This window comes from Achroia grisella, unplaced genomic scaffold (genome assembly GCF_030625045.1).
Source record: "Achroia grisella isolate CSIRO2021 unplaced genomic scaffold, CSIRO_AGI_Agris_v1 utg779, whole genome shotgun sequence".
In the NCBI taxonomy this organism is placed as follows: domain Eukaryota; kingdom Metazoa; phylum Arthropoda; class Insecta; order Lepidoptera; family Pyralidae; genus Achroia; species Achroia grisella.
The window spans coordinates 3,489,716-3,517,674 of record NW_026713019.1 but is presented as its reverse complement, the minus strand read 5'-3'; the positions used below and the strand labels follow the sequence as shown (position 1 = coordinate 3,517,674).

General features: G+C 31.7%; 4 protein-coding genes across 4 annotated transcripts in view; 1 reads left to right on the top strand and 3 right to left on the bottom strand.

Moving 5' to 3' along the window:
- LOC131850811 (rotatin-like) overlaps positions 1 to 18,773 on the bottom strand; it is a 32,775-nt gene extending 14,002 nt beyond the window's left edge. Inside the window, exons 1-22 of the mRNA XM_059201174.1 lie at positions 18,613 to 18,773; positions 18,347 to 18,537; positions 17,377 to 17,573; positions 16,884 to 17,000; positions 16,532 to 16,730; positions 16,270 to 16,407; positions 15,696 to 15,926; positions 15,287 to 15,456; positions 15,004 to 15,211; positions 14,460 to 14,924; positions 14,229 to 14,373; positions 13,793 to 13,942; positions 13,306 to 13,430; positions 12,890 to 13,101; positions 12,457 to 12,593; positions 11,741 to 11,956; positions 10,289 to 10,556; positions 9,626 to 9,798; positions 8,521 to 8,784; positions 7,428 to 7,648; positions 5,320 to 5,464; positions 4,607 to 4,737 (exon numbers count right to left, since the gene is read on the bottom strand). Of these exons, the coding sequence (XP_059057157.1) occupies positions 4,607 to 4,737; positions 5,320 to 5,464; positions 7,428 to 7,648; positions 8,521 to 8,784; positions 9,626 to 9,798; positions 10,289 to 10,556; positions 11,741 to 11,956; positions 12,457 to 12,593; positions 12,890 to 13,101; positions 13,306 to 13,430; positions 13,793 to 13,942; positions 14,229 to 14,373; positions 14,460 to 14,924; positions 15,004 to 15,211; positions 15,287 to 15,456; positions 15,696 to 15,926; positions 16,270 to 16,407; positions 16,532 to 16,730; positions 16,884 to 17,000; positions 17,377 to 17,573; positions 18,347 to 18,537; positions 18,613 to 18,649 (4,140 nt within the window). The 5' untranslated portion in view covers positions 18,650 to 18,773. The remainder of the gene's footprint in view (positions 1 to 4,606; positions 4,738 to 5,319; positions 5,465 to 7,427; positions 7,649 to 8,520; positions 8,785 to 9,625; positions 9,799 to 10,288; positions 10,557 to 11,740; positions 11,957 to 12,456; positions 12,594 to 12,889; positions 13,102 to 13,305; positions 13,431 to 13,792; positions 13,943 to 14,228; positions 14,374 to 14,459; positions 14,925 to 15,003; positions 15,212 to 15,286; positions 15,457 to 15,695; positions 15,927 to 16,269; positions 16,408 to 16,531; positions 16,731 to 16,883; positions 17,001 to 17,376; positions 17,574 to 18,346; positions 18,538 to 18,612) is intronic.
- Positions 123 to 2,684, bottom strand: LOC131850810 (cytochrome P450 6a2-like). Its single transcript, XM_059201172.1, has 2 exons — positions 1,177 to 2,684; positions 123 to 307 (listed from the first exon to the last, which is right to left on the bottom strand). Exons 1-2 carry the CDS (start codon positions 2,489 to 2,491, stop codon positions 141 to 143), a joined length of 1,482 nt encoding a protein of 493 aa, XP_059057155.1. The 5' UTR covers positions 2,492 to 2,684; the 3' UTR covers positions 123 to 140.
- Positions 18,774 to 19,073: 300 nt separating the features above from the next.
- On the top strand, positions 19,074 to 23,907 carry LOC131850797 (superkiller complex protein 3). The gene is made up of 2 exons (XM_059201158.1): positions 19,074 to 19,215; positions 19,929 to 23,907. The coding sequence occupies exon 2, from the start codon at positions 19,929 to 19,931 to the stop codon at positions 23,733 to 23,735; it is 3,807 nt and encodes a 1,268-aa protein (XP_059057141.1). The 5' UTR covers positions 19,074 to 19,215; the 3' UTR covers positions 23,736 to 23,907.
- LOC131850798 (tRNA (guanine-N(7)-)-methyltransferase) lies at positions 23,904 to 26,974 on the bottom strand. The gene is made up of 6 exons (XM_059201159.1): positions 26,746 to 26,974; positions 26,454 to 26,572; positions 25,958 to 26,142; positions 25,566 to 25,679; positions 24,614 to 24,715; positions 23,904 to 24,098 (listed from the first exon to the last, which is right to left on the bottom strand). Exons 1-6 carry the CDS (start codon positions 26,817 to 26,819, stop codon positions 23,958 to 23,960), a joined length of 735 nt encoding a protein of 244 aa, XP_059057142.1. The 5' UTR covers positions 26,820 to 26,974; the 3' UTR covers positions 23,904 to 23,957.
- Between the last annotated feature and the right edge of the window lie 985 nt (positions 26,975 to 27,959).

Below are 27,959 nucleotides of genomic sequence, written 5' to 3'. Positions count from 1 at the left end.
CTGTTTGTATTCTGTCGAATCTGATAAATTGATATACAGATACTTTAAATCTATTAGAACTTCAGTCAATAGCAAACTGCTCAAGTAGCTCTTAAATTAAAATAGTTATTGTATAAGTACAGACTTTTAGGTCAACAATATTATTCTAGGGAGATAAATTTAAGCCATATGCCGCCTTTATTTTTCAGCATAACACTGCGAGGGTCATAATGGATACGTGGCGTAGTTCGGGCACACGGTTCCACGACGTAATTGGTCAGTATACTTGCCAAACCAGCCACGGCCACTAGTTGGGCAAAACGAACACCTGAAAAATAATTTGCTGGTTATTAAAGTCGTTCACTAGGTAAGACTCGCAACGCATGCATTATCTGTCAATTTTCAAAGAGAATATTATATTTTATGAATGACTAGCTGTTTCCGTGCCTACTTATGCGTTGTTTAAAGAAAACCGAGTATTTTCTTAATTAACTGTTTATGTCTCAGGAAGGTAGCTAGCTATAATACATAATTAAAAACAGCAGTCGAAGAAAGGATATGGTCAAAATTAAATAAAATATATACTATTTATAAATGCTCAAAATTATTACATAAAATAGAGACTTTTTTATATGTATATGATAATTATTATTTGTCTTTTTATTGGATTTATTTAATACATTTTAAATATTTTTGATAAGTCTACTTAAACATTACCTAATGTCTCCTTTCGAATAATGTTTATATAACAAATTGCGTTCAATTTTTGTTTACTTTATAATTCTTCAAGAGACAATGTAACAATGTTCCTGAACAAAGATGTTAATAGGTACCAATATTATTTAAACAATGAAATTTATTTATATCGTGGTGAGATGATAAACAAAACTCTCTAAACCTCTACTGGATCGATATAAAAAGTTTCTATGAAAATCAGTATCTATCGGAAATATTGATATCATTAGTCTGTACCAAAATTACGACTGCTGGCATGTCAACGCTGTTTCTGAATACATTAACACGTTAGGGATATGTTATCACACTTCGAACAATTATTATAAGATAAAAATAAGTAAACAAAAATTATGATTAGGAAAACAAAATAATTACCGCATTTGAAAGTACTTAATTAGAAGAAAAGTACCTCCTAATTAGTTATTAACAATTATGATAAACATAATTTTAAACTCTACTTACCCGGACAACTCCTCGGTCCATCACCGAAAGCTATAAACCCTGGTGGATTCAAATCGTCTTTAAACCGTTCCGGATCAAATTTATCGGGATTCGGAAAATATTTTGAATCTCTTTGAATACAATGTAGTGGAATGAGTACAGGGTCTTTCGCTTTGATTTTTAAGTCAGTCCCACTGAGTGTACATGGGTTAGTGCAGAGACGAGTCGTTAGAGGTGTCGGAGGATGCAACCGCAATGTTTCCAGCACCACCTGTGTTGTCAACCGCATGCTACAAACAGCTTCATAATTCAAACCATTGTGTCGATCCAAACATTCCGAAATCTCTTGCTTTATTCTATTTTGAATATCATTGGCCTTGGCTAACTCATATAAACAAAATGATAGAGTAGTTGCTGTCGATTCTAAACCAGCTAACATGAATATAAACGAATTAGATGTTATCAAAGCGTCGGTCATAGGAAACGCATTTTGTGAATGTTGTTCGTTCAACATAAGCTGAAGAAAGTCTTTTCTTCGAACACAAGTTGTCCTTCGTTCAGCTAAGACTTGATTAATAATAGATGTAAAGAAAGTTTCAACGTCACGTGAGTATGTTTTCAAATTCAATAGTCTAAATATCCGGGGAAAAAAGGTACGACAATACCTTTTCAATATTGTAGACAGAGTAGGTCTCAGCATTTTATTAGCCATTTTAAAAAACGGAGAATCAGGATTTTTTAATGATTCTGGATCTACACCAAATGCACAACTACCAATAACGTCTGTCGTATAACGTGTCATTAAGTCGTGTACATTAACTTCATCTAATGATCCCTTCTGTAGCACTTTATTTAATGTTTGAGCGCACTCGGCGATCAATGGAAACATTGCTTTCATCTTCGCCGAGGAAAAGGTGGGTGTGACTATTTGTCGCATCGCTTTCCACTCTGCACCACTCATATTAGCCAGGTTACGAAGCAACGGTTCTCGTCGTGTATCAGTAGAAACAGACACACGGTCGCTGAAGTGAGGGAAGTCCGTCGAAAATATATGTTTCACAATATCCAGATCTATTACCATTAACGTCGGTCTACGAGCTTGAAATATTCCAACGTACTTTTCGTTACTGTACTTATCGTAAAAAAATTGCAACATTTTTGTGTAACTCTGCCTCATTGTGAATATTGGCCCAAAATTCCCAAATATCGGACATGGTTCTCTGTAAGGCACTTTTTTCAACAGCCAATATTTCCTTCCATTTGTTGTGTAATGAATAATAGCTAGTAACACAACTAACGCTACTATTATCAATAGCAATATCACAATGAACGACATATTTTCTTGATTTAATGCACTTCCGGTTCACAAAATATATACGTACGACGATCTTATCGATCTTTAATATACTGTTTGCAAGGGATACACAACATGCCGGTACGATTGTGTGTGAGTAAACAATGTGGTATATTTACGCGGTACGCGATACGTCTGCTCTCTGTAGGGCGCGACGCTGACGGCAGTGTGGACGGACTGCCGGCCCACAAATGAAGTGTACTACGTGTATCGGCCGACAGTTAGCGAACACAACTCATGATAAGGACCTGCCTATACTCGGCACGTACTCAAGGCCCCGATTAATGACGTATGGTGCCCGTGACTAGCATATACCCGCATTTTCCACTTTACGACATCTATTGTTTTCAGAAACAGGAATGGTAATAAGATACGTATCGTGTGCTATTTCTGTATTATAACTCAAACATTAAGATTTTGTTTATGCAGTGGTTATGTTGTGTGGTGTCGAGAGAAATTCACAGACACATCATATCCGATTGGAAAAGACAGAACAACATATGACATCATTACCATACATATGTATATAATGTCAAATGTTTTACAATATAAAAAAATATAACTAATATTTCAAGATTTATAATTTCTAATTATTTAGAATAGAATAGAAAATCATTTATTCAAATAAACTTAATTTAAGCACTTTTGAATAGTCATAACAATTTGTTTTTTATCTACCACTCGTTCGGAAAGCTGTCTCATCACAAGAAGAACGAGCAAGAAACTTGTGTGTTGCTCTTTTAAATAACCCTTGTAAGTTTCAATTGTAAATTTACATCACTAATATAAAAGTGAACTTTGTAAAGATGTCTGTATTTTTTTAACACAAACACAATTGAAAAAGGAAGCTATTCAGATAAAGAGGATATATTAATGAAAATGTATTATTATATGAATGTGGATATTTATAAAGGCAAATGAAATCAGATAATGAGAAGGTTGGACCATGTGAAAGATATCTGTAAAAAATGGATCCCAGAATGGAAGAAAAAGACATTACGCAGGTGCCAAATAATATACGATAAAGAAAAGAGGATTATGGCAAAAGTATTGTAATTATATTTATAGGGCCACAGCACTACAAATGTGTGTTTGAAGTATAAAACCGTAATTTACGATATAAATAATATTTGTAATTAAACGATTATCGATAAATTTGATCAGCATTCCATATGCAATCTGTTAAAAAATATATTATTACAGTCCACGGATGTTCTGTATGCCTACTACGTAGATTGTAAAGAACCAATAATGTTACTTATCTGGCATAACTTATTGTAATTCTAAATGCAATAAATATGAAGTCATTACATACATATTTAATAGCTTTACTACAAATAGTATTATGAGCTCATCTATTGGATAATAATTAAATACATTATTTACTTTTCAATATCTTATAGGTACTTTATACTGTCCGAATGATATGGTATTCAGATATGATGAAATAGAAAACGCAAAACATGTAATATGGATTTTTTAAAACATCTTAGAATTCTAAATGTACATACATACTTCTAAAGTTTTTTAAGTATGCCTTTACTATGCACACATCACATAATATACGTATAGATAACTATAATTCATTTTTATTCTGATTCTTTTCCGATATCGAACACAATGGCGACCATTATAATCGAAATACCGAGTCAATCTTCATAGGTGGTCGCTATTATTATGTTTGTAATTTCATAATAATCGAACACAACGCCATACATACATAATTTATAAACCATTAGCACCGTAAGGACAACAGAATAATGTTCAAAATGTAACTTAAGACATTTCCCAAAGTATTCATAAAACTTCAGCTCAGATACGTATTTATAAAAATGAATAAAAAACGTTTTATTTCTATACATTCCTTAGGTTACCTGATGCAACCAAAGTTCATATAGTCTGCTGTTTAATAAAAAGCTAGTTCTCAATTTTTGCAATAAAGCTTGAAGGCCTCATACAATGAAAAGTTGTGTACTTAATAGACTGCAAACTCCACGTCACTTACTATAGTAAGGTATAGAAGTGAAAACAGAAAGTGCTACCTGGCGCAAGAATGGACTAGAGAAATAACAAAAAAATATAGTAATATAAACTTACATTAGAATGCGGCGAAGTGCGGGCAGTTACAGCAGCGAGTAACCTTGCAGCTGCTGCCCTTACTACGTTCGCTTCCTTCCGCCCACAAAGTATACGACAGGCACGAAGCGACAGAGATTCTTCGGGAATCGCTAGTGGACGAGTCAACAATTTTATTGTTTACTATAATATAATTCACTGAAATATATTTAATTACTATCATTATTAATGTACGATGGGGAAATAAGGAAGATTTGACAAATGTTAACCACGTAACAAACGCACCAAAATGTCCAGAATTCGCTCGTCTTTCTCATAATATATGTATCTTATTATAATATACTAGCGACCCGACCCGGCTTCGCTGGTTTGCATTACAAATCTTTGAAATTGTCGGATGAATATTGTACTGAAAACTTGCATTAACATTCGTTACTTACTTTAAAAGAAGTAAGCGTACAGACAGCAGCGACAACTTTGTTGTAATACTATGTAATGATTGTCATCCATCTACATAATTAGGAAGAGTTTCTCAATTAAACTACTAAGTGCGACATTAATCGATTTTGATGGTTTTACTTGAATGCTGTTGATATTTTACAAATTTATTCAGGTGTAGTCCTATACAAATTTGATCAACATCTGAGAAGTAGTTTTTGAATTATCCTTATAATACACATTTGGTGGTATAAAAAGTTAATAAATAATATATTTGAAGGAAATGTTGTGGTTACCTTGCAAGAGTTGTGGTAGTAGCTGCACATGGTGGAGTAAACACGTCATGAGCTGTAGGGTAGCGGCGCGAATACACGCACTGGAACCGAACCCACAGCTCGCTACAGCGCGCATCACCTCGCCGCTCCAACAGTCACACCATCTCTGGTTTAGGATATAATTCACATATATTTACCTTTATTTGTCGTATTATTCTCATAACATCAATTCTATTAATAATTTAGTCTTGATACTTCAGGCTATATGATAGTTTTTTTTATAATATTAACAAAAGACAAAATATAAAAATTTAAATTTAAAATAAAATATTCAAGTGACAATCGCTTAACATGTTTTATAGTAACATATTATAGTTTTAAAGAATCGATAGAACCCTAACCATTTTAATAGTATGTAAGGAGACATTAATTGCTAACAAGTTTTTACTAAAATATATTGCATAATATTACTAGTACTAAAGATACATGGTTAAACCGAAGATCTGTTATATTTGAACTTAGTTAATTTAACACATGCAAATATAAAATAATTAAAACAAGAACGCTGATAATTTCGAAACATAATTCAACTATATTATGTTTTTCAAATAATACAATAAGAAAAATACATACATATAATTAAAATACATAAGAGCATTTATATATAGCAAATATATTACATGTCATCTTGTTATTTAGTACTCAAAGAAGTAGCACTTATTATTGTCAGTATAAAAATATAAACTTTATCATTGTATGTCAACAAACATTTTAAATAAGCGTATCTTTTGTTATTGTTTAGAGATATACATTTATATTCAAATTTATATGCACTAATATTTTCTAGAATTGTGTCTATATAGAGTTTTTTGGGTGGATATATTGAGCAGTTTAATACAAACACAGCCACATTATACAACTTTAATCGACTACATAACATTACCCTGAATAAAAAAATACATATTATACATAAAACATACAATATTAGCATAATTTTATTATTATTTATTTTTTATTACATGCATAAAGCTAATAGTTCTTTAATATATGTACTCCTAATATATTATTATGTAAACGCCTCAGTCCCTTGTTACGGAATTGTTACTTTTATTCCAATTGAACAATTTCTGAAGACAGTAATAAAATTTTTACAAATTCTACAAGAATTTTATCAATTTTACCTTTATCAAAAACAATACTACAATTGTCTGATACTGATATGTAGAAAGATTGATTAATCATTGGTAACAATCTTAGGAATTTGAACTATCTTTCATAGATAGAACTAATTAGTTTTTCCCGAGTCTACAACTGCGTCTAATACATTGTGCGGCTTTATAGAACAGCAATAAAATTATATCATTATATATAGTATAGTCAAATACATAATGATGATGATGTTTAAAAATGTACTTTGTAATTTTATTTTGAATAAGTGTTCTAATTTTAAAAATAAACAATATAGTAATTATTATACAGGAATAAATAATATAATTTATCCAACTGGTAGACTTGTATAAATTTAATACTGTATTAAACTATAGAGGTCATACAATATGAATAACCTGAGTAAGTGTTAGTGTCATCACTGTTACGTCGTCAATTCCAAGCTAATAACTATTATGGCGGTCGTTTACCCATAATAAACAATAGAGTACGACTATCATCAACTAGCAACGTATTTCGAATAATCTATGTAATCACATAACTTGATATCTGACAATTTGCATAAATAAACAGGGCAGATACAAAAAAAAATATACATAAATAAAAAAATAATATATATGCATTATTACACACTAGACAACACAATAAAATCAAATATAGTCTTGTACATTTCGTTCATATTTTTGTACCGTCCGATAATATACATAAAATTTATATTATATAAATTAATAATTTAAAAAATAATAATAATCTATTTCGTGAGAGCACTATTATATACATTTATAATAATATTAATCAAAACACATCACAATGTACATTACGGCGTCCGTCCCCCGCCCCAATTCTTGATAACTAACTTAGTCATGTTATGCGTCCGTATATACCTAGTAGTTTTAGTCCTATATCTCAGAATTATAAGACGAGCTTTAAAGATACAACTATTACATTATTATAGCACATACCTGAACTGGTATCTGTTCCTCATTAATCTGTCGCATTAAAGCCAGCAAAACTAAACATATGTCCAATCTACAAGCCTGGCCTTTACAGCCGCCACCTGACGCGCACCCGCTGAGAGAGTTCGTCATAATTTGGAGGCATTGCAGAAGTGTATTTTCCGACAATTTGCAATAACGAGAATGCAAAACGTATCGTATGCAGCGTATCAATTCGTTTAAGTACCCTAGAAGAACATTATTCATTAATTTAAATTAATAACTACAAACTTTAAGTAAATAATAATAAATAACTTTTTACATCGATCGATACATACATCATATGTAAAAAAATAATGTTTGCAGTTAATATTGTTAAGTAAGTTTAAGGAAGTTTTTTTTTTCATTTAAAGTAGAATGCCTTACTATATTAGCACATTTCTATCATTTAATCTGAAATAATTACTTCAGTATTAAAAAGCTAATTAAATTCCTCTACGCACTTTATAATTTCACCGCTATTTTTGCTTTCTTACAAACCAAATTAATGCTAGTACTCATGCGAAATCCAGAGTATTAAGCGAAATAATCATATTTCAGTAATAAGTACAATCATGTCCCGATTAATTTTAATTATATAGGTGCAAATCTGTGGATATCACTAAGTTGTTTTTTTGTTATTTTCAAAAAGAAAACAAATCAAACGATAACTTTTATCAAATCAATTAATCAAGCTATAGTAATTATATTAATATATAATGCCTAATCCTATAATAAATGGAGAAGTAAAAATTGTTTCTAGAATATGTTTTTTATGTAATAGGAATGGTAAACTAGCTAATATACCATGTGGTAAAGTGAGTAAAGTTAGTGGTAATCGTCGCTTATATACACATACCTATATACCTATAATACTTTAACACCACTAGAGTCATCATGTCATCACATAACCCCTACCACAGTTATACCACCTCACATGTGTTGCCATTCCGAAGGACAATGACAACTACTTTTATATCAATCATCAACAGAAACTGGTTTTGATAAAAGACAAACGACTCTGTACTAAGTTTGCTTCGGTAAAACTGTGAGTTTGAATTTATAGAAAGAAAATACATACCAAGCATATGAAAATTTTTCAAATCAATCTTCTCCAGACAAGCCAACAAGATCTTTAGTAAGCTTTCCAATTTGCTGCTATCATAGTCATCGTATTCTAAGAGCATAACGCAACGTAGTATTACTTTGACAATGTGTATGTGCAACTGTGTTACTTCAATGTTCTCTTGTGGCGTCAGCTGAGATTGCTCGTCACGACTTAATAAAGATATGACGATGGAGTCGCTCCCAATGAAGTACGATTTTATCCATGACATCATTGCAGCTTCAAAATAACAATAAAATGTCAAAGAAACATTAAATATAACAATATAAGATAACCTGTCCCTGAAAAAACCATTGTTTGCTATTGTATTGATATTTCATCGTTAGCTATGTATATTGTAAACCTACGTATATTTATTTTGCAGAAATTTTATTTTATTTATTATGGAGAATATTATTTAATTCTCTAAGACGTACATAGTAGTAACGTTTTCTATAGTTTAGAAGTACTGCTCTTTGACAAATTTTGTGAGCTATTGTAAATTTTGATACTACTCAATTTTAATTGATTCAATTTATTCTATACTATATAAAAGCCTTTGTTCTACTGCTTTGTTAAATATAATATAAACACAATGCAGTGCTCAATATTAAAATGTAAAGTTCTCGACAGATTATTACTACTGAATGTACAAAGCATAATACAATGCCATAGTCAATAAACATAATACATATTTCTTAATGCATCGTTAAGTTGCTGGCCTGATGTTGATGATCTTCTTACTCCTATGCAATTAAAGCTTTTGAGTTGATGTTACAACCGGCCATCTGCCTGGCTACAACCATCTATGCCATAATGATTCAAATTAAAAAATCATTTATTTCATGTTGAACATTAATCGCTCGTGAACGTCAAGTTTTTTGTAATTAATATTTTTTTCCTACCGGTCAGTTAAATATACAGATTCAAATAATAACTAAGAAACTCAACTGATTTTCTTTATTTTTAAAGCTAGTTTATTTATGGTTATAGGTGCCTATGAAAATCCCGTGAAAGATCAACAATTGCCATGCACGTTTGGTTATTTGATTCGTAAATATTTACCGCTTTTATAACTCACAGTCAGTAGGTATGGTATCCATATAAATCAGAATGAATTGCATGAGCGCGATAAGTAGGGCGGAATCGCGCGATGACGCCGGTGGCGCAGCAAGAAACCGTCGAGTATGTTGCCATGGCAACGCCGACATCTCCGCTCCAGTCACACACGACGATGGTAACAGATGCAAATAACTAAAAATTAATTGAATTCTACCAATAATATAAATGTCAAGATGATTATCATATTTAAATATCAAATTCACGGGGACAAAGCTGCGAGTGATTTAAATAAATGCACTTCTCTTGTCCTGCAAAGGAAAATCAGAAAAGCGCGCGCGCAATTAGTAATAATTGTTTTATTAGTGCACTCTTAAGAGCGTTATTATCCGTGTATTTCATGTATTTTGTCTTAAAATTCTATGTTGACGATTCCGAGATTTTATTTTCCAAAGACAGGGTTAAAATTTACAAATTATCGACAAATCTAATTAGCTGTCTGCGTACCATGCCTGCCATTTGGCAGTTATCATATTTTTTTACAGACAACGAGAGGATGCGATCTAGCTATTATTTTTGGTTCTCTTTGGCTAGCTACATGCAGACAATTTCCCGCTTGCAAGGCGATTGGCGCATGAGTGAGGGTACGTATAAAGGCAGTTAATAATCGTCAACAATCAATTACCTCTCCAGAATATTGAGCGCGTCAACCACCTGCCTATGAGAGGTGGCGTTTTCCATCGCTAGCAAGCCGTTAACAGCCGCACGAAGAGGACACGCAGCTCTTAGTGCAGTCAGGTCGCTGGGCGTGGGCTGCAGTGATAGCGGCGCGGGCGCGGGCTCCGGGCCCGGGCTCGTGGGACCGCGCAGCAGGCCCGAGGCGCCGCTGTGGTAGCTGCACCACCACCGGACACGGACAGCGGCCCGCCACGGCTCCTCACTGAGTAACCACTCTGTGGATAGCGATATAGTTTTTTTTGTAGAGAAGTGGAATAATGCACCTGGCTGCGGATACGGTTTACGCTGGCACCATTGGAGGATGAAAAGATGAGCACTAGAATTACGTCAGTAGAAACCACGTGGAAATCAAACTGACATGGTATATTACTAGCAATGAAGTTATTAGCACACTTTATTAAAATTCCCTTCCCCCGATAATGCAATAGTTGAACTCCCTCCCTATCATTATATGATGCTCCGATGCTCTATAACCTTTACTTCACACAGACTTATCCGACAATATCTTTACTGTCGTAGTACATGCTATTAATGTTCCTCTAGACTATTACTGTCTTATTACAAAAAGATAAATCTGGTTTAGCACTAGTAATAAACCATTGACTAAAGTATTCCTTATTACAAAACAAAGTTTATCTCTAAACCGTGATTCGTCTCTGGTCTAAAGTTAGACCTGCGATGCCCCTAGTTTAACAGTGGTCGAAAGGAAAAAGTCAAACTCCATTTTAAAATATTGTTTTAAAATGGAGTTTGCATTGTATTGTAAGTTGTTGTTTTTTGAAAAAAGGCTTAACTAAATTAAAAATATATTAACTAAAAATATTTAAGACTAATTTGTACAATTAGCTTTAAATATTTCTAGTTAATAATAATAAAAATATATAAAAGACGGCATTTGTTATTTTTTTCACTCTTTTGACTTTGAAATAGTCACCATTTGAATCGATCCAATAAAAATATCTCGCCGTTTCTTTTCTTCGTAACTCCGTCCTTACTTGTAATTTAAAACTGATTTTTAGCTTAATAGTACGTAATAAATATTATATATTATTGAAATAGTTGTAATGAAGACATAGATAAATACAAATATTTTTGGTTTTTACTTTATACATTCATCTTTGAAGTAATTTTTTTGATCATTTCAGTTTTCTGGTAAAATGGAACGCAATTGTCCGCTGACAGACATGAGTGACTGATTTCTGTATATTATCTGTGGGGAATATATAATGAACGATTTAACTGTAGTACTAATTTATTCCAACTTGGTTTATTCCAAGTATTAATAATATAACATTAGGAATGGTTTAAACCTCGACCATTTAGACCACGTTTCGTCCGAGTTTTAATAGATTTTTTGTAATAAGACCGTTAATGTTGCTCTGATCTCATAAATACTAACCAACAGAAGAATGCTCGGCATTGGGGCTAGTGTGCCAGTAGGTGTTAGTGGCGAATGGCAGTGCAGTCCGTTGTACAACGGCGGCCGGTAGAGACGGCACGCGGCGGCGGGTTGACGCCGCCAGTTCCTGCAGAGCGAACCCCGCCCAGGCCGTTAGCGATAACACCTGGGCGGTCATCGACACAGCGGATTCATCGGCGGGGAACACTAGGATAACTGTTTGTAAATCCAAATAACACGAGATTAATTTCATTTACAGTTTCACATGTAATATAATATCTAAGGACAATCGAGCAGAGCTTGTGTTATGAGTACTGGATAACTGATGTAAATACGTACATATTATACAAAGAAAACACTCAGATTGATACAAACAATCATACTCATGAATACATATGTTTGTACCGAATGAGGATTCCAACTCGCGACCATCGGAAGTAAGGCGGCGTGCTAAACCGCTAAGCCACCGAGGCTGTCAATAAACTTGTCTAAATATTAAATATTTAAAATTACAATAAACATTTGGATATATTTGTGACGCTCTCAGACATAAATATCATAGTATTCCAGAATCATTTGTTATGAACTCATAGTAGTTTTATTTGTTATACCACATTGAAGTATTGAAGATGTATATAGCCTGTATCTCGAATTAGATATTCGTCTTTAGGTTTGACTAAAAAGTATGATTTCTCCGCAAATAACACTTAATTTACCTCTAATTAATAACGGCGCTAAGTCCTGTATCTTTAACAATGTGTGGCGACTCACGAAACAAATACTATTTAATATTGACACGCAGCTGATCGCACATTCAGGAAAGGCGAGATAGTCATCAACCATTAGCGACAGTCTGTAAAATGAAAATGTTAAATGGTTGTTGATTCTTGTATAAACATAAGACATTTTTAGATTTACAAATATATGTGGTTTAATGAATCAAGTTTATATCTATTTATTGTACTATCCTTTAAACTGTCTTTATACTTATAGGAAGTATATGTTTTCTTCTGTGTAAAAATAATAAGACTTTTTATTATTTTTCGACTTAAAAACAAATCCTGGGATTCAGGGAATGTCCATATTATTCTATCATATAGCAAGTACATAAAATAGCTCTACCTACTCCGGTAATAAGACAAAACTCACCTCAATATAGCAACAATAAGTTTGATCCCATCGTACTGTAGAAAGGTTTCATGCAACTCCTGCTGTCGAAGCATCACGGCCAACTGCTGCAACGTGCCTCGGCGAAGCGAAGGTTCCAGTGTGAGATGACCCGAACTCGTTAATCGAGTTCCATCCTCATCCAGAGTTAAGTCTTGCTTCAGAACATCCACTATTTGTAGAAGACCGGTAGTCTTAAATAAACAAATAATTTTATGTATTAAAATATATATATATGTATAACTGCACTGATTTGAGAAAATTCTTTCACTGTTGGATAGGTCCATTATCCCACAGAGTTTTAAGCTGTATATTATACTAACATATACAAACAAAACAAAGTTATTACATGCCAAATTGAATCACTAGTAAAGAAAAAATACATAAATAGGACAAACCTGTGGAGTTTTAGAAGGGGAACTGGAATAATCTATATTAAAATCTTGAACTTCCACTCTTCTTAACGCATTCAAAAGTACATCAGCTCGTAGAGATTCCTTCGGAGGCAAATATCTGTCATCATCTAAAATATTATTAACATTTAGTAAAATGATATGTAAGTTACCCACAAAATTCTTTAAAATTTAGCAAAATTATGGCCTATAATGTGTTGACGCAAAACTTGACTATGATTTAGATTTAGATTTGAGTAATCTCCGAGGAATCTAGCATTTTAGCGCTTTCGGGTTCGATTCCTCACACAATGCATGTATTCTATGTACATATATTATGTATACTAATACAAAAAAGTATTTCTACCAGTTGTCTAGTAATTATAACGCAAAGTCTACTTAGCTTGAGATGGCGCTGTGTGAATTGTCCAAGTTTAATATTATTTAAAATGAGTAGCTTAAAATTGTATGTATAAATAAAATACCAACGAACCCAATGACTGGCAAATAGAATGCGCAGCTTCAAGCTGTATAGCAACACAGCGCACAAACAACATGCGCACTCGTCCCCATATTGTATCAGCGACTGGTATTCCCATACAGTTTGCTATGTCAGCTTCTACAGATCTCCAAATCGCTTGGCCTACAACATCAAGAACAATTATTGCTTTATTCAATAAAATAGACAAGGTTTACCATTCTATTTTAGTTAATTTATATCATATCCTTTATCGTATTACAACCCATCTAAATAAAATGTTCAAGTCTGTATTCCGATGTAAGACATTTTCTCTTTACTAAAAATATTAGACCCACAATCGTAAGACCCCTTCCTTATTCATCCCAATTAGATAATTTTGTTATATATTTACAAAACAAACTTTTATATGTTGTATATATAAATATTATTAACAGTATTTCAAGTTCACCTAGTTGTGTGTCATGTGCTGCATAAACATGCAACAGTGGGAATACTGGCAGCATACTAGCCAGCAGCCTCCACCAACAGCTCTCGCTGAATACCATCCGCCCGCGCAATAAATACAGTATTATTTCAGAGGCACTACTTTCCACCTAGAATATAAATAAAACAAAAAATAAATGTATATGTCAATAAAGCTAATACTTTGTATTCAAATGGATTTAAGAATGACACTGGCCTCTTTTATATTTGAAGAAAGTCCTTGGCAACAGATCTCCGTTAATATTTCAACATCACATAATAGCATCAACCTATTTTCCATATCCGATTGGTGGGCATCATCCGTGATTAAAGCCAACTTTACCATATCTGCCATCATGATATAAAATTTTGCACGCACCCAGTCTAAATTGTGAGCCATTAGTTTCAAAGTAATGTTACGTGCAATAGACCAATCCTTATCATTCAAATTAAAATCTTTAATTTTATCTAACAACATATTCGCGACATCGTTTATATATATTTCACTCTGATGTAATTCCAGAACGGGAAGAGATTTCTTTATACAAATTAAAACATCCTTGGTATTGCGGCAACGGTTCTTATTTTTCATAAATTTTACGGCGTCATCCATACAAGAAAATAACTTGGTGAGTTCTCTATATTTACTTTTGTATTCCTGGTCAACAGAGGTTCTTGCATTCTGGAAAAAAAAGTATTTACAATATTTTGACAGTCGAAAAAACTGTTAATATTCCTTTTAGAAAATTAGATGGGCAAACCTGTAAAGCTAGTGCGATTTTTCTATGGATTTCTGGATATAACAGTTGCAGTGCTGGATCGAGCTGAGCCACCTGCAGTGATAGTATCAACGAAGTGGGAGGCAAAGCAGACTCCCGTGCCCAACTCAACAGGCACTCGGCGCATTGCACTAAACGTAACCATGCAATACGATGATAAATCCTCGATGAATCGTCGGTAAAAGATTTACTGAAAAGAATTAGTCCATTTTAATATTATTTCTCGTCGTTGTCACAGTTTCATAATAATTCTAGAATACCATACCTATATTTCATTAAAAGATCTCCCAATAAACGCATCACCATACAGCTTTTATGGGATATGTCTCTAAGAGTTTTTGAATTGTGATCTACGCTCCAAAAAGTTTCACTAACGCAGTCTGTTAATAACTTAATAAGGCATTCGACTAAACTTAAACATGTATTCAGCTCTTTCTGAAATAAATGATAATGGGTGATTTTATAATTACGGGTCGGCATAATTTCCCAATGTATATAGATATAGTGTTGTAATGGTAATTAGAATGCTGTGACCCATCAACAGATTTATAAGTTGTAACAAGTTATGAAAATACATATTCTATTCCTTTTGTATAGTTTTGGACCAATAACACGGCACACGTGTTACTCGATAATAAATTATAAAAGCAACTAATAAATATAAATAATAATACCAGATCTAAAACTTCAGTCTTATCAACAGTATTAACTAATACAACACTCCTAGCCATTATAGACAAAACAGAGTGCAAAGTATCATGGGCATATGTGGGTGCAGGCAACTGTCTCAAAGCTGCTAAACCATCATCCTGGTGAGGTGATATTTGGAGTATGTCATCATCACTTGTCATTTGTTCAAGCTCTATATTTACATTGTCATCTAATTCTTTACAGTCAACTGAAACCTGTGGACGGAAAATAATAACAATTAATGTGATGAGTACCCTGGAATATTTTTCGATGTACCTTTACTGCTTTTATACAGAATTACAAAAGTTTGTTTGCTCATTTAGTTTATTCAGAATTTAGATAATCGAAATATGTAAAAAATATATTCTTTATATAAAATAATATAAACCTATATTATGTATAAAAAAATGTATTTAAGTAATCTATTATATCAGTTGTCTCACAAGTTCTGCTTCGCTTGGAACTAGATGGCGCTGTATAAATCGTCCATAGTTAGTATTATTATATAGTTAAATTCACTTAATTTGATACTAAATATTTGAAAAGCAGAAATCATACCTTGTTGGTTTCGTGAATCAAGTCGACACTAGAAAACTGTATAAGTTGTTTGCGTAATGCATGAGTAATATATAGCAATACTTGCAAAGATTCCCCTGGCCGACCGCCATTTGCACCTTCTGATATGGAAAGCAAATTCTGGAATAAAGCAATAAAACATTATTTAACTATTGGAAATGACATAAACTTGTATGTCCAGTTTAAATTTGGCAATGACTAATAAATTAAATATTTAAATTGTAATAAATGGAATAGTTAATACCTTAACTATTTTCGGTCGATTCAAGAAAATTTCAGGAGGAAAGTCACGTAAAAACACATCACGAATAAACCGACAACATCTTCGGGTGGATTTTAATAGCTTAAGAGAATCTTCGATAAGGTTTATTGTCTTTAAATCCGACGGAGCTAACTCCACCCAGGGAAAAAGAAGTAGCTTGATACTCTCTGTAGTGTTAGTCCTAAAATAGTGTTAAAGTGTTAATTGTTTGTTTTGTTTTTAACAGTTTCAAATTAATATATTATGTTTTTAACTTCCTTCTAAATAATACACAGTATGGCACAAGTATAATATATGTACATATAACATACAAATATAATGCTTAGCCACTAACAAATCAGAAGTGTTGATTTCCTTTTTTTCATTTGAATCTGCAGTTTCTTTCGATGTTCCAAAATTCCAACCCAAGTTGCAGTAATTATTGGAGGATGATACATCCTCACTTTCTGAGCTGAAAAACCAATTATTATTGCTTATATCCTTTAATGAAACTGACAATCAAACTTTGTCTAAACTTTATTAATAGCATAACAATTCAAGGGATAAAAATTTCAAGCCTTTTAAAGTTCTTTATGATTTTCAACAAAAATTTCCATTGGGATTGAAGTTTAAACCTACAACTTGCATAGTCTTGAAAAATAAAGTGTAATCATTAGATGCCTCTGAGTATGGCAGCGTAAAACAGTCTCTAGATGAGGTATAGTGTGTAGTGTGAGGTTAACAAGGAAAATAGAATTTTTGTAACATGTATTTAAAACTAAAACTGGAATTTCATTTTAATTTAATATTATAGCACCTCTTGAAAGTATATAAACAGTGATACATACCTTGACATAGAAGGTATGTTCAGTCGGGGCACAGTTATATTTTCCTCTGACTCTACTGTATTTATGAAACGGAGTATGTCTATAATATCTTCATAAATTTCCAATGCATCCTCATCAATTTTGTCTTTTATTTGATCTAAGCTGGATAAAATTTGTTTAATCCCAAACTCTTTACAAATATATGTTCCTGCCTTAGTCTAAAATAAATGTACAATATTACATTCTACTATACATATTAAGTTTCTTTTACAATTCTATTCGCTTATTATTAGGATACATATTTTTGAGACAATCCCTACTTAATCCTTCTTAGAACAATAAATTCCAATCTATATACATATAATAAAACAAAGAGTGGTGCTCTCCATCTCTTTCTGTGTTTTTATGATAATGTGAAAAATTACTATACATGGCGTTCTAATTAAAATTACTAGATATTAATCTATTAATTTATAAAGCATACTTTTAATATCATTAAAATTAATAAATGGTAGTATTAGAAGCTGCTTAGTTCATACCCACCCGTATTACACTTCTACAATAGGTTTGAATGGTACACTTGTTTCAAGTATTTATATCATCAACTTTTAATATAACCATTAACAATTTATGGTGATAATTTTGGATTGATTAATTACCTAAAAGATCTCTTATCGATGATAGCACCAGCATCTCAATGTGATATACAGTGGCTAACTGCTGAAAACTTGTGTTGGTAACCTACACTACATTTGTGTATACCCAAATTGGACTGTTACAATATGGTGGCAATTAGAATTTTACATATTGTGTATGACAGTGAGTAGATGTATACATAAAGACAGTTCTCACTGCTTGGGCTAATACATTTAGAATCCATACATAGGTGACCAGCAACATAATATTAAAAATAAAGGAACTCTTTGACATTAAAAATTAATAATTTTGCCTAATTTTATTATATATACTAATAATTAATAGATATACTAACCTTTATTGTGGTGTGTAATAAATCAATTACCTCCCGTTGCAACGTTGGTGGTTGTGGAACATGAAACCAAGCCAACAAAGCCTCTAGGATTTCTCTAGTGTTTGACAATTCGTCCTCTAGTTTCCATCCTAATTCTAACTTTGCCCTTAAAAGTTTAAGTGCACGTTCTCTTATCTCTTTGAGCGGATGATCTGTAAAATGAATTATATTTTCATTTTAATAAAAATATTACTTTATTCAGAGTTATCTATATAATATTAACTTACTTAGCTTAGTAATATATGACGATAACACTCGCGACATTTTATGAAAAGCATTAAGACGTATTCTTTAGAAGTAATACGAATAAAAACATAACTGCAACAAAAACAGATCAAATTGAAAAACACGAGAAAAGCACTAAACAACTAGAAGCAAAAGTATTTAATTTATATTTTCATTCAAACTTAACAGTTACCGGTATAAAAATCATGTTTTGTTTGTTTACAAGTGAATTTATTTCACAGGTCTATGACAGTGACAGTTATATTTGACTAAGGGAATTAGAAAACAATGGCTGTATGAGTATCCTTTTGCCGTTCCCTGTAACGGGAAAATAGAAAAAATAGAACATTTTTTTTGTGCTCTGTGCTGGCACTTGATTGTCAATGTTCTTCAAAAAAGGCTTTCTATCTATCATTGTCAAATAAATTCAACTTAATATAATGCAAAAATAATTATATAAAGCTGCTTTTTGTACCTCAATTATAATATTTTATTCATATCTTAACAGAATCCAAGTTTTTTAACCTATTTCATTTTAATTTACAGTACTTATATGCTAAATAAATGTCTAAAATATAATAGATTTTATAGAAGCGAATATTGCGGTAAGTTATAAAACTTAATGTAGTTTCAGTATAAAATTATTTCCAAGTTTAAATTATAATAAAATACCTTTTTTCGGACTACCCTAATGCTGCTGGCCGCACTTGGACTACAGCTTCACCGGACGATAGGAGACGAGTGCAGATGGCACTCCAAACTTGCTGAAAGACTTATTGGAGTGGCTGAAGGTCAACTCTAGCCTAACGAATACGACTTTAGTCTGAGGGCACCGCAGAAGATTCGAACCTTGACTCAGGCTGTCGTAATTTCGATCCCCGTTTGAATTGGGTGGGAATCGATTGGAAGGGGGTAATTAAGTACCAGTGAAAAATTATTAGTACGACAATAAAGTCAGGTCACACACGATCATGACAAATTCAGTATGAATCAACCACAATAGTTTCCAGGAGAGAGGGATTGCTTGGAGGTTAACCAAATATGGCATTTCAGGCTTTGAGGCCACTAGTCCCGATTACTAACAATCCTCTTCCATAAGTATTGTCACATAAAACTTTGTACATCTTTTTCAAGTATGTATTAAAATAGAATAAAACCGGTATATCTAAATAAATGACACATTTTCACAGGGATAAGTGTTAATCATTTAAACAGATCCTCTATATTTAAGTGTCATTTACTCTTTAAGGATTTCTTTTAATTTTAACAATCACTTATCTTACCTGTGTTACACTATTCAAATTATTATTTGTTCTAGATGGCGGATATAAAATCACTTTTAAAAGAAGCAAAGAAACTCATAGTAGAAAATAAATATGAAGAAGCTCAAGAATGCTGTAAAAGCATCTTACGGAATGATAAACAGAATTATATGGCTTTAGTACTACTTGGAAAATCACTCCAAGATTCCAATCAAGCTCCTTTAGCATACCAAAAGGCTGTATCAACTAAACCTGATCAACCATTGGCTTGGCAAGGCTTGGCTAACTACTATGAAAGAAACAATGATAAGATGAAATTATTTTCTATCTACAATGAAATCCTCAATTTACAAATAGAAGAAGATAAAGCTTTAGAAGTGTTGACAAAATTAGGTCAACTAGGAAGTACTTTGAAGAATAGTGAGAGTATTAAGATAATTGCAAATTATTTGAGCAAGGACTATGCTGAGAAATTGCTGTTTGCAGCAGAAAATCAATTAATACATATTTTAAAAGCTGATGTTCCTTGTAAGGAAGATGATATACCAGTTACATTAGCTGTTCTTGATAAAATTTATAGAAAGGATCCAAATGATGCATTAGAAATTCTGTATATGAAAGTTATCATACAAAAAAGTGACTGTATGTCAGCAATTAAAGAAGTTATTAGTCTGAATTTTTTCTCTTCAAATGTTGTGTTGCGAGAATCACTATGTAAATATTTATGTCAGATGTATATCCGAAATAAATCTTTCTGTGGATTTGATATTGATCAGTATGTAGACAAAATTACTGAAGGAATACAAAACTCCAATTATCCTGGCCTTTTAAGAAGTATGATTAATTTTGAGAAAGGATTGTATTTAGATGCCTACAAACAATGCATACCCTTAATAAATTATAATCAAGCTGATATTGTAGAGGCTACATTTATCATAAATTGTACAGTGATGCTCAAGAAATGGTGTACAACACAAAAACTAGTTTCAATTTTTTTGACAAAGGTAAAAGATGAAAACTTTGCTGTATTTCTGAAGAAAAAATTATTTTTGGCATTAGCAAATCAAAAGAAATGGAAAAATGCCATTTCCACAGCTAATGATATTTCTTTAGAGTTTTTGGACACAGCTGAGATAGCTACTCTTGCTGAATGTTATATTGAGTGCAATGAATCACCTGACCAAATTATTAATTTATTGCAATCAACAAATTATTTTGCACAACTTAAAGCTCAACTATATATTAAGCAAGCAAAATATAATGAAGCAATAACATTATTAGAAGAAAACCTTAACCATTACTTACATCTATTTTATTTAGGAAAATCATATTGGGAATTGAAACAATATGACAAATCTCTAATAAACCTTCTAAAGTCTGCTAAACTTAATTCTGAACATGGTGAAACATTTTTATATCTTGGCCATATATATAATTATAGAACTGATTATTTGAAGGCTAAAAAATGCTATGAAAAAGCTTATAGCTTGATTAATACAGATAGTGAAACTATTAAACATTTGAGTGAGGTATACATAAAACTTAATATGAAGGAAGAGAATTTTGAATTACTTATAACAGCAGAAACCAACATAAAACCTTGTGAGTCCTGGTTAAATTTCAGATTAGGACTACATTACTTAAATATTAGAGAATGGGAGAATGCAATTGTAAGTTTTAGAAATGTTATTAAAAATGATAAGAATGATATTATTGCATTTGAATGTTTAGCTGATGCATACTTTTCTAGGGGATCTTACACATCTGCATTAAGAGCATACAATAAAGTAATAACACTTGATCCTAATAGAACTGTTCATTGTCTTACAAGAATTGGATACATATATACATTATTGACTCAGTATGAAGATGCAATAGCAACTTTTGAAAATGTATTAGTGATTAATCCTCATTCTCTTTTATGTCTTAAAGGAATTTCAGAAACATGGATAAAAGTTGCAAAGAAAAAAGCAGCAGCTAAAATGTATGGAAATGCTAGAGATTGTGCTCAGAATGCAATAGAATATGTCATAAAGGCTATATTAAAACAAAATAACTTTTTATGCCTCTGGAAACTCTTAGCAGAAACCTTGATGTTCATAACAAAGTTGCCAAATAAATATGCCTATGCATATCTAAAAAATTCGTTCAGTGATACAAATGCAGACTCCATTAAATTTGGAAGAACTGACATACTTTTAAAAGTAATTGCGTGTTATTCCCATATATCAAAACAAAAACAACAATTGGCTTCTTACGATTTAGCATCAGCATATCTTGCTTATTATCATGCCACTCAAAACCTGGCAGACTGCAGAATATCCTTTAATTTAACATCAATTTGCATTAAAGAAAATCCTACTGTTTGGCGTAGTTGGAACTTGCTTGGTAAAATCTGTTTGTTTATAAAAAAATATGATATTGCACAACATTGTTTCATCAAAGCATTATCAGTAACCCGTAAATGGTCTGTAGCAAAGATATGGTGCAATTTAGGGACTTTATATTTGAAATTAAAACTTCATAAGTTAGCTAACTATTGTTTCTGGCGTGGGCAATCAACATTACCATCTCACGCTCAAAGCTGGATAGGGCAAGGATTAATAGCAGAAGCTATTCGAGAACAAGAGGCAATGGATCTTTTCAGACATGCAGCACGTTTAGGTTACCATCCTGAGAGTGCTCTTGGGTATGCAGACTGGGTGTGTCGAACTTTAAAGAAAAATAAATATAAAGAAAACCCAGAATCTAAATATGAAATTGATGGTCTTTATGCCATTCCTTATGCCATAGACTTAGTTGAATGGTTTTCTAGTTTTGAACCAAATAACCCATGTGCCAGTACTATTCTTGGCATACTTCAAGAAAGGAATGGACTTCTCAGAGCAGCACATAGTTCTTATAAAAAAGCTCATGAATATGCCGAGGAAGACAATAAAAATATAACTCTTCAAAATCTTGGCAGAATTTTACTCAGATTGGGAGAATATGATGAGGCTATTAAATCCTACAAAGCTATTACAGAAGCTAGCTTGGATTCCACTTGTGGTCTAGCTCTTGCTCTTTTCAAAAAGGCTTCATATGAGGAATGCTATTCTGTTTATGATACTGCTTTGAATTGGCTGAGTAACGAAGATAGTGAAAAGGCTGATTTACTTGTGGCCATGGCTGGTATTATGTATAAGTTTAAAGGGTTAGATGATGCTAAAACTATAGTGTTTCACAGTATTCAAATATCACAGAAAAAACCTACAGCCTACAGTTTATTTGCCATTTGTTCTCTTGGCTTATTGCATTCTGATCAAAGCCTGACTAAGCTTGCGTTGCATGAATTACAAAAATATGAGAAGGAAAGTGAGTTTGGATTTGACATAGGTTTTTTGAAGTCATATCTTCTTGTATGTGAAAATAACATGGAACAGGCAATAAAATTAATAAGTGATTCTCTACATGACCATCCAAGTAACTCGCTTTTGTGGTACTTTATGTCAGAGTATTGTCTAAGAGCTTCAAAAACAAGGGCAAAAGCTGCTAGCAATTGCGCTCAAAAAGCACTATGTTCTGCACAAGATAGTGAACAACATTGTAATCCAGGAAAAATTATTGCTACAGCTAGTATTGCAGAACATATTGCAGGAGACCATGTTAAAGCACTCTTACTAGCTAAAGAAGGACTTCATATCTATCCAGAACAATGTGAGATATGGGCTGCACTGTTACTTTCACTTATAACACATAAAATGTGGATTACCCAAAAAGACTGGATATTAAATGCAGCAAGTCATGTGCGTCGTCATTTAGACATAACAAGGCCTCTAAGTAGGTGGATTAGTATTTTAGAAAAAAAAATTGGTGGTAAATAATAAAGTTACCATCAATAATTAGGTTTTGTATCAAATGCTTTTATTATATTTCTATGCATTATAGTTGCGAGGTGAATAATTATGAATTTATGAAAACTTGTTAAATCTAACTATACTATTTTATTTTAATGTTTTTGTTACAACTTTCTTCAAATAAACACATTGTAATAAAATAAAAAATATTTTTATATGCTATAATAACTTAAGAATAAAGCAATAATATCAAACATCATTTATTGTATTTTCTCTAAGATTATCAGATATTCTTCGAAATACAGCAAGAAACTTGTCTCCCCGATTTCGTGTAACCTTTTGGCCTTCTTCAGTGCTATCATATAACTTTTCTACAATTGGATCCAATTTCTGTAACCAAAAATATCATAAGTTCGAAGAATGTATTGCAATTCTCTTTCACTATTGAGGTGCTCTACTCTACACCTAATATATATTGTGAATGAAGTGTTAACATTAATCCACAGGCCACAAACGCCAGTTTGTGGATTGTGGTCCTATGCCTATGCATACTTTATCATAAATTTCTATTGAATTTAACCATATTGAACGCCATTGTGCACTAAAGAGTGGAGAAAATCATAACTATATCTTAAAATATATAGATTTCCCCTGCATGATAGAGAACTATATAATGTGTACTTATGATGTGTGCTAATTAGTTTTGAAGTTACCATTTGAAACTTTAAATTCATTTGAATACTTATTTCACTACTACAACACATTTACTTTTTTGGGGCCATCAAAATTCAAGTTTTGAAACACCTTTACAATTCATGAATAATTGTATTTAATTGCACATTATATAAAAATTAATTGTTTAATACTACATTTAGCAGATATTACAAATATCTAATATAACTTACCAACTCTTCCTCACATATCCTTTCAAATAATGGATGCTCCTCGAAATGTAATACCATCCAATCATGCAAATCTTTTACATCTGTAATTGTGTACACCACACCCTGCAATAATAATCACTTAGTAGAGTTAAATTAGCCAAAAATTATAAATGATTAAGCATTTCACAGTAAAATACTCAAACAAAATTTTAATATAAAGAAGTGAATGAAGTAGGCGATTTTGTATGTAAAATTGTTACAGGACAGTGTTGTGGGATATCATATGGTATCAAAATCGGGAAAATAATAAACACTTCAAATTGGTTAGTATAAATTGAAGAAATAGAAATCTTTAAAATAAACGAATATAATCAAAATTAAATTAAAAATTAAGTAGACCAGTTATTTACAAAGAAAACATAGGTAAACTTAGGATTTTTGTTTATTTATAACTAGTTGTACACCCGACTTCATCCATGTGGCATTTAACTTTATTTTCTAAAATAAAGTAACTTAAGTTACTCCTTGTTACATTAGCTACCTGCCAAAAAAGTCCCGTCAAAATCGGTCCAGCCATTTCAGAGATTAGCATTATAATCATATGCATGTAGTAAAACATGGTTATTTCAATATTACAAACAGACACTCAAATTTTATTTATATGTATAGATGATAAATAAGCTAATATACAAGAACAGAACATTTGTAACATCACTAAATTATGTGGTACCCAAAATATGACAATTACACAACAGAATAATAAATAATCATGATGCCTCTTTTACTGTAATTTCCCTGCCTTATCTCATCCTTGGACTGAAAGACATTTTACAAAGCCAAATGCCTGGATGTAGAAATAGGGGTATTCACCAACAAAAATGACTTTATAAAGTTTACCTTGGATTATTACTACATATTGTAATGTTAGATAAATCAATCAGTACTACTTAAAATTTTTATTCTACATACATACTTGCTCTCCCAAAACATAAGCATATTCAGACAAAAGCCATTTATTAATTATTCTCCATTTATGTTTAGCCTTCTTAAAATGTGGATCAGGGTACAGAAAAAACATCTTCTTTAGCTGCAAAAAACAATAGGTTAAGGTTACTGTAAGAGTATTATTATAATTAGAAAGTTCATTATATCCTTATGAGTTATGCAAAAGTAAATACATATTTTTTGTGACATGTAAAGAAAACTAGAAAGGGCAAGAATGATATTTAATCCCATAATGAGTTTCATTGTCCAATAAACCAATAGTTTGATTAAAAAGAAAAATTATTTAAGAACAAAACTACTTTGTCGTTCTATTTGCACTTTGTTTTTATGAATACATTATTATAACTAAGTAAAATATACCTGTCCCTTGTTAAAGAAGTTTGGTAAATATTTCATTGCATTTGTTCTTAATACAGCAATATTTTGATACTGATCAGGATGTTGTAACCTCAATGCTTTGATTCGATCATTCACATAATCAGACACTTTAACTCTTATCTCTAAACCCAGTATAAAATTTTTGGGAAACATTGGAGACAAAGTTACTGTAAAGTAAACAATAACATGTAACAGTTTTAAAAATCTTAAGACTTAGACCAACAGACCATATTCATAATACAGATATGATATGAGTCCATTTAAAATACAATATAATATACCACACCATTGTAAAAATATGAAATCGTGTAATAGTAGTCATGGCTAATAAGTAACAAGCATCAACAAGACCCTCAAGAAATGAGCTACTAAATGCAAAAAAAAACATTTTTAATCTCAGATTATAAATTGAAGAGCAATTAAAGGAATTTAAAATTTTTAATTATTATAAATATTTAAGTATTACAAATAAAGTTACCCAGTAGTCCACCATATCCACAACCAACATCTAAAAATTCTATTTCATTTACTGTACTTCCATGAGTTTTCAATGAGGGATACAATGATGACCAGTCATACTCATTAGGATGGACAGGACTATAAAAGTGAAAAAAGATCTAAATGAATAATACAATAAATGTTAACATAGTTACTTAATTTACTTATATAGTTAGTTTAGATATTATTGTAATTATTACAAGCCTTAAATAATTAAAAATTAACAAATAGTGTGTATCGTAACAAAAAAAGTAGTTTAAACATAAACTTACTAATCAAAACAATGGTCTGCTATAGGGTTAGAATGAGCACGTTGCCTATAATATTTCTTTTGTGGCAATGACATTTTTGTTTTGTTTTTCTTTGTATTTAAATGAATGGACAATTATAAGGTTTATTATAATTTATATTACTAAGATATACAAAAAATAAACTATAACAATCGATATTATGCAAACGACAAATTGAACTGACACAATCACAGATTAGTGCCAAAGGATACAGATACTGCAAAGCCAACACAGAGTCAATAAAGAACGTCAAAAGCCGGCTAGTTTATTGTACTTGCAATATAAATTAAAAACCAAAAAGCTTTAAGAGGTACTGATAAGTAGGCTGTAACTTGTAGCGAAGTGATTTACTAGAGAATGCTGGAGAGGACGTAGTAAAAAATTATGAAATGCCACATTGATTTATAACTTATGACACTTGTGACCTCAGTGACAATTCTAGCTGATCTGTGCTTGGTATTTTGATAATTTGTTTTTGATTTGACATAATACGACGTTTAACATAGCTCTGTTTTATTTATATTATTATTTAAATATTCACTATGATAATCAAATCATAGTTATTGATTTATTGGTGACCTTAGTAAAGAAAATGAAATAATTTTTGTATATCTTGACTTTACTTGACTGTTATTTTATTCTTTTAAAAATTATGAAATAAATCGTAAAATAATTGATTAATACTCATGAAGTGCATTGTTACTACCTCAATTCCACATTAATTCATCTCTAGGTAAGTTTTATTTAAACTTTATTTATCAAATTTCGAATGCTATCTTATTTTATATGGTCAGTTAATGTAAGCACAATAGTTAACTTAATTTATAATAATTTGTTATTAAAAAGTATACTAAATAGTGTCTCTAATTTTACTCTCACTAAAACATGGTGAAGGGGAAGGCGGTTAGAAAATCCTGATAGTTAATTCTGAGTGAATTTGCCAATTTGGTGGTCTAATTTACCTAATCTTATCCTCATTGTACCATCTTCCACTGACTCCTCGTCAGCACATACCATTAGTACAACATTCCATCTTCATCCTTTGGAAAAATATATATTCCAGCTATATAACTAAATGGCTGCAATAGTTTGATAAACATCCCAATTTTAACAGTGATGACAATTACTTTTGTTAAATTATATCTGTTAAATATTACAACCACATTTATTAAGCACATTTAATGTTTTCTAATATT

Bases quoted from the DNA above. Each gene is read 5' to 3' on its own strand.
- LOC131850810 (XM_059201172.1), bottom strand. From the start codon at position 2,491: ATGTCGTTCATTGTGATATTGCTATTGATAATAGTAGCGTTAGTTGTG. The intron at 308-1,176 runs GTAAGTAGAGTT...ATTATTTTTCAG, and splicing joins TGGACCGAGGAGTTGTCCGG to GTGTTCGTTTTGCCCAACTA.
- LOC131850797 (XM_059201158.1), top strand. From the start codon at position 19,929: ATGGCGGATATAAAATCACTTTTAAAAGAAGCAAAGAAACTCATAGTA.
- LOC131850798 (XM_059201159.1), bottom strand. From the start codon at position 26,819: ATGTCATTGCCACAAAAGAAATATTATAGGCAACGTGCTCATTCTAAC. The intron at 26,573-26,745 runs GTAAGTTTATGT...TCACTTTTATAG, and splicing joins GCAGACCATTGTTTTGATTA to TCCTGTCCATCCTAATGAGT. The intron at 24,716-25,565 runs GTATGTATGTAG...TTATTATTGCAG, and splicing joins CTTATGTTTTGGGAGAGCAA to GGTGTGGTGTACACAATTAC.